The sequence below is a fragment of the Rhamphochromis sp. 'chilingali' genome (genome assembly GCF_963969265.1).
Source record: "Rhamphochromis sp. 'chilingali' genome assembly, chromosome: 17".
Classification (NCBI taxonomy): Eukaryota; Metazoa; Chordata; class Actinopteri; order Cichliformes; family Cichlidae; genus Rhamphochromis; species Rhamphochromis sp. 'chilingali'.
The window spans coordinates 7,232,656-7,243,223 of NC_137944.1; the positions used below are offsets into that span (position 1 = coordinate 7,232,656).

Genomic DNA, 10,568 nt, shown 5'->3' on the forward strand with positions numbered 1-10,568 from the left:
CAACAGAGAGCCTGCATTAAGACTCAATGCTGCTGATGACCAGCAGAAAGTACAGAGCCTGCGCTGAAGCTGAGAGTTGCAAAATACAGGAGGCAAGAGAGAGCCTGCATTAAGACTCAAGGCTGCTGATGGCCAGGAGAGCACAGAGTGTGTGATAAGGCTGAGAGTTGGCAAAGGTCAGGGGAGAGAAGAGAGAAACAGCTTGCATTCAGGCAGAAAGGGTGATGTGTGTTGGGATAGTAAATGGAAAAACTACAGCAAAGATTGGAGTCTACTGAAGCTCACCCAATGAAACACTTGTAAATGGGACCAGAAATGTGAGTAAAGCTACCACCACCATGTAGACTTGAGATGAGTTTAAGACTTGAGCGACTTAGAAGAGAAAATCAGAACCACAGGTAATAAAAAACATGAATGATGTGAGCAAAAACACAAATGCAGGATGGTGCTGGAAATGAATTGGATGCAAGAAGAAAAGGCCATTATTGACCAACAGTTCACTTGTGGATAAGAGGGGAAAAGCCTTGTGAAGTTGTCAAACCTTTAATTGAGTTAAAGTCTTGTTTGAATTAGCCATCAGTGAAGAATGGACACATCTTTGCCTCAATATTTGTACTGTAATATGAGGATTTATGCACTGACAATTCTAACCTCATATGAACATACAAACTCCACATGTAGCTGAATAAATTGACTTCTCATCTAGGAAGACTCAAAGTCTCAAAGCCAAAAGGAGATGACACGATAGACAAAAGTGTCAGTGGAAACAGTACACAGCTGGATAGTGTAGTGGTAGGACTACACATATCTGGGGATTGCACGTTCGATTCCCACCTGGTATCCGGTAAGGGTCCTGGCTAGGCACCACGTGCTAAAAACCAGCCCTGGAATGGCGTGGCTATGTGTCCTGTCCACAGTTCAGAACACAAGCAGTTCACTATATGTTGTACTGTGTATGTGACAAATAAAAAATTGTGTTGTATTGTACACAGTTAGGTGCCATTGACACAAAACTTAAGTGTGTTTTTTTTTTCTTTTTGAATACATAGGGATCATCATAGCGGACTGAGTGTACTTCTGTAAAAATGACTTGTCCAGATATATAACATCATTGGTAAACATATTGTCCTATCAGGAAATACTGGGGCATGATGGATTTTTTTCCCAATACAATGCCCTACAACGTCACAATGTGTCACGGCTGGCGGGGTGAGCCGTGAGGTGTGGGGGAAAAGGAGGACCCAAAATGCGGCAGTGACTGATGATTCGAGTGTTTATTTACAAGTGGTGGAGTGGCAAAAACAGGCAGTGAGGCATGACAAAACAACTGAAGAAACCTAAACTGGGAGAACTAAATGACAAACCTGAGACCATACAAAAGGGGTGCGGGGCAGAGAGACGCAGCGACAGGAACAGAACACCATAGAACGCAGACGAGCCGACAACGAACACAGACCGACACCCACTAAATATACACACACACACAAGGTAATCAGGTAATCACACACAGGAGGGAAGAACAGCTGAACCTAATACACATGAGGACCGGAGGAGACAAGCTGAACACAATGACAACAGACACAGACTTTCAGAACAAAACAGGAACTCTAGGACACGAGCCTTCAAAGTAAAGCAGGAAACACACAGACTGATTTACAACACAACAGGGGGACATGAACAGAGCACCAAGGACAGACACAGGTAGGGCTGAATATACACCAAACTTCAGGTACCCCCTAAACTAATACAAAATCAGAATAAACACAAAACGCTCGGTCAACGACCCAGGACCATGACACAATGATAACATGAAGTATCACAAAATCACACACTGCATGAATATGTCTTAAAATGTCTTACAACCAAAGATATTAGTCATTTCTGCTCCAATCATAATGGTAAACATAATAAAATACACCACATTATTATGTATTGCTTCATGGTCATTGGTCAAAGGTCAGGGTCACAGGAATTATGAAAAAGTTTTAGTTTCTACTGGATCGACTACAAATGTTAAAGCTATGTATTAGTCATTGACATAAGCACTTAATTTGCTTGAGCTCTTTAAAACATTGTTTCTTTGCAATACAACATTCTATGACTTCACTGTGACACAGACAGAAGTAATAGATTTCCATATTACCAGTGCTGACATCAGTGTAAATAATCCATGAAAACAATGCAGATGTCATTATTTGGGATTATCACTACTAATGCCAACATATACCAAGAAGGCCCCCGTATTTAAGTTTTTCTCTGTAAGGTTTCTTTTTTAACTTGAGCAATAGTGAGCCAGTCAGTGTAAACATGGAACAACAAATGAAAAAAAAAACAAAAAAAAAACAAAACAAAACAGAAAAAACTGTACTACATTAACTGTACTACATTAATATCAGCCTGACTCAGAACATTTTTAGTCTTGACTATGACCAAGATATAGAAAATTTTGGGGATCTCCATTTTAAGGTCTCTAGTCTTGATGTAGCAACCCTGACTCAGAGTCATACAAGTCACAAATTATGACAAATGTATGTAAATATATGTGCTGTTGTTGTCTGCAACAACAACAACAACAACAACACAGGACCACCATTCATTTTTTTAAATGAATAATATTGTGTGAGATTTTAATACAAAAAGAACAATGGGACAAAAAATTACTCTGACTCATGGGAATGGCAAAATACTTCCTCACCGCAAAGTTTTGTGTGTGTCTGCAAAATGGACAGATTGATAGATCAAATGATTTATGATTTGATTTGATTTTGATTTTATTGATTAGCATTCAAATATCTCAGTGAATACAGAACAAAGATCTACCACAAAGCAAGAAAGCATGAGACAAGGCTAATCAAAAGGTATTGGCTGAAGCATTTGCTTATTACGCCAACCCTTTTAACAAAAGATCTTTTTGCATGCCGCTCCTGTACACAGGGCTCGAAGCAAATAATAAAACAAAGCAAAAACAAAACAAACAAACAAACAAGAAAAAAAAACTTTCCACCTTAGATAAGTAACTACAGCAAAGCAAAAGAATCAAGAGGGTTTTTTTTTTTGCTCTTTTCATTCTTGATATATATATTTTTCTAATACTCTATTTTTAAACATACTTTTAAACAAGGAAAATGAACTACACCTTTTTAAATCACTGTCATAACTATTCCACAGGTTAACTCCTCTAACAGAAACACATCTCTGCTTTATATTTGTCCTCATCTTGTTTTGTTTTTTTTAAAGAAATCTGTTCCCCTTAAGTCTTATTGACTCTCTCTGACTTTAAACAGCTTCTGAGTACTGCGGCAAAGCAAGTTATTTTGTGCTTTATACATTATCTGTGCCATTTTATATTCAACTAAATCATAAAATTTCAGGGTATTCAGATTAATAAACAAAATGTTAGTTGGTTCTATATAGTTTGATTGATTTATAATTCTTATAGCTCTTTTTTGTAACTTGAAAATAGGAAGAGTGTTCGTTTTATATGCATTACCCCATATCTCCAGACAGTAAGTCATATATGGAAGCAACAGAGTACAATAAAGTGTGTATAATGATTTTTTGTTCAGGACATGCTTTGTTTTATAGAGAATAGCAATGGTTTTTGACATTTTTGTTTTCACATGGTTTATATGAGACTTCCAACTCAGCTTATCATCAATTATCACTCCAAGAAATTTATTTTCATTCACTCTTTCAATTTCAATTCCATTAACCCTGATTTTAGATACATTTTTCATTTGTCTAGTGCCAAAAATAATCAATTTTGTTTTCTTTATATTTAAATGTGTGATGTCAACAGAATTTGACTGTGTGCTCTAATGTGGCAGTAACAAGCATGTGGCAACCAACTCATGTGGCACCCAGCCCTATTCTCATCTACCTTTTTCTGAGGAGAGACAACAGCAACTCTCATTCAAATGTTAAGGTAAGTAATATATACGAATACGCTTCATAATTGGGAAAAAACACAAACTTTGTCCACATTTATTACGTGACAGAAGCACAGCTAAGTTGCAGAGATCCTAACCATGTGGATTCATATTTAACATGTTGTTGTTTTTGTTTTTTCCCCCAGCGAAGAGTGAAATGGAGAGCATGCGCGCGCGCGGTCTGCTTCGGCTTTTTAAAATGAAAATTGATACTGTATAATTGTTTATTAATCGCTGTGTGTTGTCTCAGTGAATAAACTGGATATAAACAGAGCTCATATTGTGATTATTTACACCTTTAAAGCCGTTAGTATTCTCTATAAGCGAAAACAGTCACATTAGGACAAAGTTGAACAAAGTAAGGTTTTGTGGAGGACTTGATAGTCTGCAGGTCGGTTTCCAAACGCGAACATGGGAACGTGAGGAAATCCGCACAAACCACACCTCTCCACACCTTTGTCAGAGACGAAGGCATCGCGTTCTCGGGTAGCAAACGTGTATTGATGTCATGTTAGTTACCTGTGAGTGACACGGTGAAAAGGTTGTCACCGATAGTGAGTCTACGCGACTTTTGTACTTGTATTTCATAAAACTAGACCAGAAAGGGATTTCCTCGCAGACCGGGTAAGTATCATATTATTACAAATGATGCGGTAAAAAAAGCTTAATTTTTGCTGATGTTATTTTCTTTATTTTCTTATGAGTGAATACAAATATCACATAAAACAGATGACGTTGTATGTAGCCAAATGTTTACTTTCCTGAAAATAAACATGACTTCTTTATTTATTTGTTTAGTTTTTAATGGGTTTGTATAAGTGGCAATTAAGTTAAGACTTATCCTTGCAGGACTATATCGTTCGTTTTGCACAATATGGATATATATTATATAAGCATTATATGACGTCTTTTCTTGTTGTGAGCATAACTTGTGTGTATCTCCACACACTCTGTCTGCAGATTGGTAATGTTTCCTGGTCGCACATCTAGAATGATTTCAAAATTTAAGGTACTTGTTTTCCTGCTGTTTTTCACTGGTATTGGTGTGTATTTCAAAACACGCTACCAATTGACTCATTATGCTGTGGACCAAAAGCTGTGTGCTTGCATAAAATGTTTATCAGAGGATAAGCAGTTGCTTCTGGATCGATCGAATAGAAGTGTTCAACCATTTTTGACTGCAAACTTAAACCTCTCACAGAATGAATTCAACTGGTGGAAGGTAAGTAGTCACCAGGAAATGATGACATTTTTACACACCTCCCTCCAGCTCATCTGGTCTAACAACATAGTTTATTTGAAATGTCTGACAGGATTTGCAGGCTGAAAACCGTAGCTTCAGAGTTTATGAAACAACAGTGGCCAACTTGTTTCAGATCTTCCCACAGAATCCAGATGTTATACAACCCAAATATGACCACTGCAGGACTTGTGCTGTGGTGGGTAATTCTGGTAATTTAAGGAGATCGCATTATGGACCGCTGATAGATTTACATGAAGTTGTCATAAGGTACTTTCTAAGCTAAAGCAATTTTTCTTTACCATTAAATTCAAATTCAAATTCAAATTCAAATTTTATTTGTCACGTACACAGTCATACACAGTACGATATGCAGTGAAATGCAGTGAAATATCCCCTCCTACACAAAAGATCCAAACTGATGTGAAATATATCCCTTTGTGCTTTTTAGAATGAACACTGGTATTACCAGAGGCTTTGAAAAAGACGTTGGAAACAAGACAACTCATCGTGTCATGTATCCAGAGAGTGCTGTGGATTTGGATGACAACACCCATTTTGTACTGTTTCCCTTTAAGATACAGGACTTTGAGTGGCTCATTAATGCCTCTACAACAGGATTTACTGGAAGGTGAGTTCTCTTTTTCAGGGCTACATGCACATGTATTTGACATTTATTTAACGAGACTCAGTGTCTCATTTACAAGAGAGACCTGTTTTAGACAACATAATTAAATGAAAATAATAAAATAGAAAAAATAAAATAGCAAAATCTGCCTCATTAAGATCAAGTTCCCAGTGATGAAAATCAGCACTGGGACATCTTTTAAATCTACAAGCAAAATCAGTTAAGCGAGAGAGCTCAAAGTCTTTCTGTAATGTATTCCACTAAGACAGACTTCAAATGACGGCACCTTTAAGCTCTCTACAAACTGATTATCCTGAAATCATACTATGACTACATTTTTATGCAACATGCAGACAGATGAAGTGTCCTCATAACAACTCATCTTACTGTAGTTCATTTACGTATGCTTTTGTACTGTTCTTAGGATTGTGACTTAATATAAAGTAAAAATAAAAAAATTAAATAAAGACTCTTAATGCTTGTTGAAAAGTTATTTTATGTGAACCATTTTTAGGCAGTTGTGCAGCCACTAATTTGGGCACATGAAAATCATACATTCAATCATACAATCATTTTGTACTTTATTTTGTTTCAGATAAAATATTCTGATTTCATCTGAGCTTGCCCAGCTTTCTTCTTGGTCCCACCAATGCCACCCCATTAAAAGAAAAAATAACACTCTAAGGTTTAGATGTTACAGTCAGCATACACTACCTTCTTCTCTCCCAGCTGCTAAAATTACCGACACCTGCTCCTAAGCAAAGTATCTCAAAAGATTTCCCCTAGATCGTCTTGCAGTACAGAATTTACATCAAATGCAAAAATAGAATGCCACTGCATGAATTCAACATGTACGCAGATTAAAAGGATTTGGCTGATGGATGTAGTGTGAGGTGATATAAGGTGAATTTCTGTATCAAACCATTACTCTGATCCTTCTCCATGTTCAAGACGGACCATGCCTTTTTTAGCTTTGTTTTTGTTAAACACCTACTTCATATTTTTCAATGTCATGCTGTTTCCAACAGGTCATATATGCCAGTGAAATCAAAGATCAAAACTAACAAGGATTTGGTGAGTAGCGTCAATGGCAAAGCTTCCTGGTGGCAATGGTAATATTTAAAAATAAAAGCTGTTTAAAGGCTCATTCTAATTTCTAACAGGTCATGGTGGTAAATCCAGCTTTTATGAAATATGTACATGAGGTTTGGCTTGGAAATAAGGGACGTTATCCATCCACTGGCTTTATGGCTTTAATTCTTGCTCTTCACATTTGTGATGAGGTAAGTACAAAGTTTTCAGTTTCTGAAGTGCCAGACGTACAAAATAAAATATGATTTTTATTGTCATACAAGCTGGTCCATTTGAGTCTTTGCTAATTTGTTCTTTTGTTCTTATATTGCTCTCCTAAATAGATGTGCATTTCAAAAGTTCAAAATGTCTTTGGTGAAGATCAGAGCAGGTTTACCCACCAGTACCACTTGATTAAAAAACTCTGGTTTAATCTGTGAATGGTTAAATTTCAGTTCACATGCCCTATGAAAGTGAAAGCTGTTGCAAGTATTTCTGATGTGTCCCCTTCTTAAATTGACTAGACTACAATCTAGAAGACATTCCTTCATGGAAAGCTTTTTAGCTAAACCTCTCAATAAGAGGTTTTGTCATTGTATACTCATGGTATAATCATGGTGTTTCCATTTAGTGCTCAGGTCGCTGTCCAACTGTTCATTTCATTTTTCAGCAGCCATTGTTTGGATTTTAGTTAAAAAAGGGACATTTTGTTCATGCATTTGTTTCCCATTCATTCATATGTTCATTTTTTGTCTTCCTAGGTTAATGTGTTTGGTTATGGCGCTGACAGTGATGGAAACTGGAGTCACTACTGGGAAATACTCACAAACAAAAGGTTAAGAACTGGAGTACATCCTGGAAATTATGAGTATAACATCATCCAGCAACTAGCTCAGCAACAAAAAATTAAGTTCTATGAAGGCCTAATGAAAAAAATGTGATTGAATGCCATACACTCAGTGGGGAAAGAACTGAAAGCCAAATGGATGTGTATCTACAACTATAGTAATTTCCTAACCCTCCTAACTGAAACTGATATTGGGAATCTTTAGGAAGGACTAGTAATCATGAAAGGGGTTACGTTAAAGAAGTCTTTGGATATGTGACATTTTGGTAGTTTCCCCCCCTAAACCATAGCTTAAATTAACCATGTAAAAAATGTACCCAGGGGTTATACTCTTTAGTAGTTTCTAACATCTATGGTTCTTAAGAAATGAAGTATTTTCTTACGAGTTGGCAGAATTACAAGAAGACAGACAACAGCAGTATTATTCTTAGTTAAAGTAAGCTGGTTGCATGAAAAGGAAAATGGTGCAGTAAAGTAACTTATAACATAGAGGGTGTTTAATTCATGTAATGAATATTGTCAGCATTTTCTAATACAGTCAGCAAATATTTAGATTTGTAGAATTTTACAGGGTTGATCTCCTTAAACTTGTGTTATTGTTATTATGCAAGTGGAGAGCTGTCATACTCTCAGAGTAGGAAGGACTCAAACACACAAACACAAACAGAGGCAGGCAGTCTTTTCGTTCAAGCTCGGGTCCTCTACCAGAGGCCTGGGAGTTTGAGGGTCCTGCGCAGTATCTTAGCTGTTCCTAGGAGTGCGCTCTTCTGGACAGAGATCTCCGATGTTATTCCTCGGATCTGCTGGAGCCACTCGCCTGGCCTGGGAGTCACCGCACCGAGTGCTCCAATTACTACTGGGACCACTGTTACCTTCACTCTCCACATCTTCTCGGGCTCTTCTCTGAGCCCTTGGTATTTCTCAAGCTTCTCGTTTTCCTTCTTCCTGATGTTGCTGTCATTCAAAACCACTACATCTATCACTCACATGTGGGCAGATGTTCCAATCAAATATTAATTATTGTCACAAAAGCATTGTGGTTAGACATGATCATGATTTCTAGTAAGGATAGTATGGATATATCAGCATTTTTCTGACAACCTAATTTTGTTCCTACTACTGCTGCCATAACCACCACATCAAATAAAATGTAAAAGGGTACACCACATAGCACTTATTAGTGAATGTATGTTTTGCTGGACACCTGGAGTGCATTCCTGACTATCCATTGTAAACAGTGTTTTTTTGTTGTTGTTGTTGTAGTTTTATGTATTTTTGGGAGAGGACAAAATAACACATATAGTATGTGTATTAATATGGTTACAGTTAAGCCTCAATTCTAACCCTTGGCTTGCAAGCTGCAGGTTACTAACACAAAGGTTACTGTCCTCAGGCAGTACAACACACACAAACACACACTCACACTGGTAGAGGAGAGAGAGAGAAAGGAAGAAAGGTAAACTGTATCCAGATAACCCAGGGACAATTTGCTTTCCTAAGCAGCTTAACAGTTCATTTCATGTTGAAGTTGCCACCTTTGGTTTCGAGTTTGATTTTAAAAGTGATGTTTTGAATATTTCTGAAATGCATTTTTTCCATTCATCATTCATCACCTCTTTCTCATATCTAAAAATGGGCATTTGCATCCTTTCAGATCCACATTTTATATAGGGTTGTAATAATTTAACTTTATTGCTTTTTTTAATGATTATGGGAGAAATAATATATTATAGCATTTGAAAAAAATGCTTACCTTTTATGATCTAACATTTGAACATTGAGCATTTAGAAATCAGATATTTGTAACTATGTTAAAAAAATATTTGAAAATTATGTAGGACATAAACAGCTGGTCAGCAGAAATGTGCACTACATTGCCAAAAGTATTAGCTCATCTGATCTGACTCATCTATCAAATTTCCAGATAGAGAAGCATGGTTTGTCAAACCAAAGAGCACTTATTGGTGAATTTGTGTTTTGCTCTTGCACCTGGAGTGCATTCCTGCTATATATATATATATATATATATATATATATATATATATATATATATATATATATATATATATATATATATATATATATATATATTGTATAAAGTATTAAGACTTTTTTGGCTTTGTATTTTTTGTATTCTAGAAGCACACACAGCAAATGGTAATTTTATCAGTTTGGTGTGGGATCACTGAATTTGGCAATGTACTTTACAGTGAGCAGCAGCATGCTCGCATTTAAGTATATAATTGTTTGCAATGTAACAAAGATTACCCAACTTTTTAAATGATCTGTAGACCTCTTGTCAAATTAATGACCCACCAATATGTTCCATTTATTTGTTTAGTCACCAAATATTTAAATATTACAACTTTTACAAAAATAATCTCAAAGTTTTATTATGACCCACCAATATGTCCCTTGTGTTCAGTAAAGGGCAATATAGGATTCATGTTTTAGTGGCCTTAAGAACTCATTAACCACTCATCAGTGTGAAAAGGATCACCCATTCAAATCTACTCAAACAGAATAACAAGGGTAAATAAAATGCTCTTAAGCAAAAAAAGTGTGTTTTAACATATATATATATAATATAGTTTGTTGAGTCATTCTTTAGACTAACTTGACAGTTCTTAATTTTCTGAAAATCTATAAAGGTTTTAACATTTTCTTTCTGTTAGCTACATATGAATAAACAAATAAATAAATAATTAAATGAATAAAAAAAAGGTTTGTATACAAATGAAACTGGACAGTTCCTCAAGCCAATTCCACAGAGAAAATAAAATGTAAAAATAAGATAAAATGGAAACAAAAACAAAAAACTCCATGGTCCTGCTCCCCAGTCGATGCCATACC

General features: G+C 36.1%; 1 protein-coding gene across 4 annotated transcripts; it reads left to right on the plus strand.

Moving 5' to 3' along the window:
• The first annotated feature begins 4,400 nt into the window (after positions 1-4,400).
• LOC308384773 (CMP-N-acetylneuraminate-beta-galactosamide-alpha-2,3-sialyltransferase 1-like) lies at positions 4,401-9,761 on the plus strand. Of its 4 annotated transcripts, none has more exons than XM_080863367.1 (7): positions 4,401-4,553; positions 4,890-4,938; positions 5,318-5,439; positions 5,621-5,800; positions 6,826-6,871; positions 6,961-7,080; positions 7,630-9,761. In XM_080863367.1, the coding sequence occupies exons 2-7, from the start codon at positions 4,897-4,899 to the stop codon at positions 7,807-7,809; spliced, it is 690 nt and encodes a 229-aa protein (XP_080719493.1). In that variant the 5' UTR covers positions 4,401-4,553; positions 4,890-4,896; the 3' UTR covers positions 7,810-9,761. The 4 variants fall into 4 exon arrangements, with proteins under 4 accessions (XP_080719493.1, XP_080719492.1, XP_080719491.1 ...); XM_080863366.1 differs by having other exon boundaries at positions 4,890-5,151; positions 7,630-9,760; XM_080863365.1 differs by having other exon boundaries at positions 4,890-5,151; positions 5,306-5,439; positions 7,630-9,759.
• The last annotated feature ends 807 nt before the right edge of the window (positions 9,762-10,568 follow it).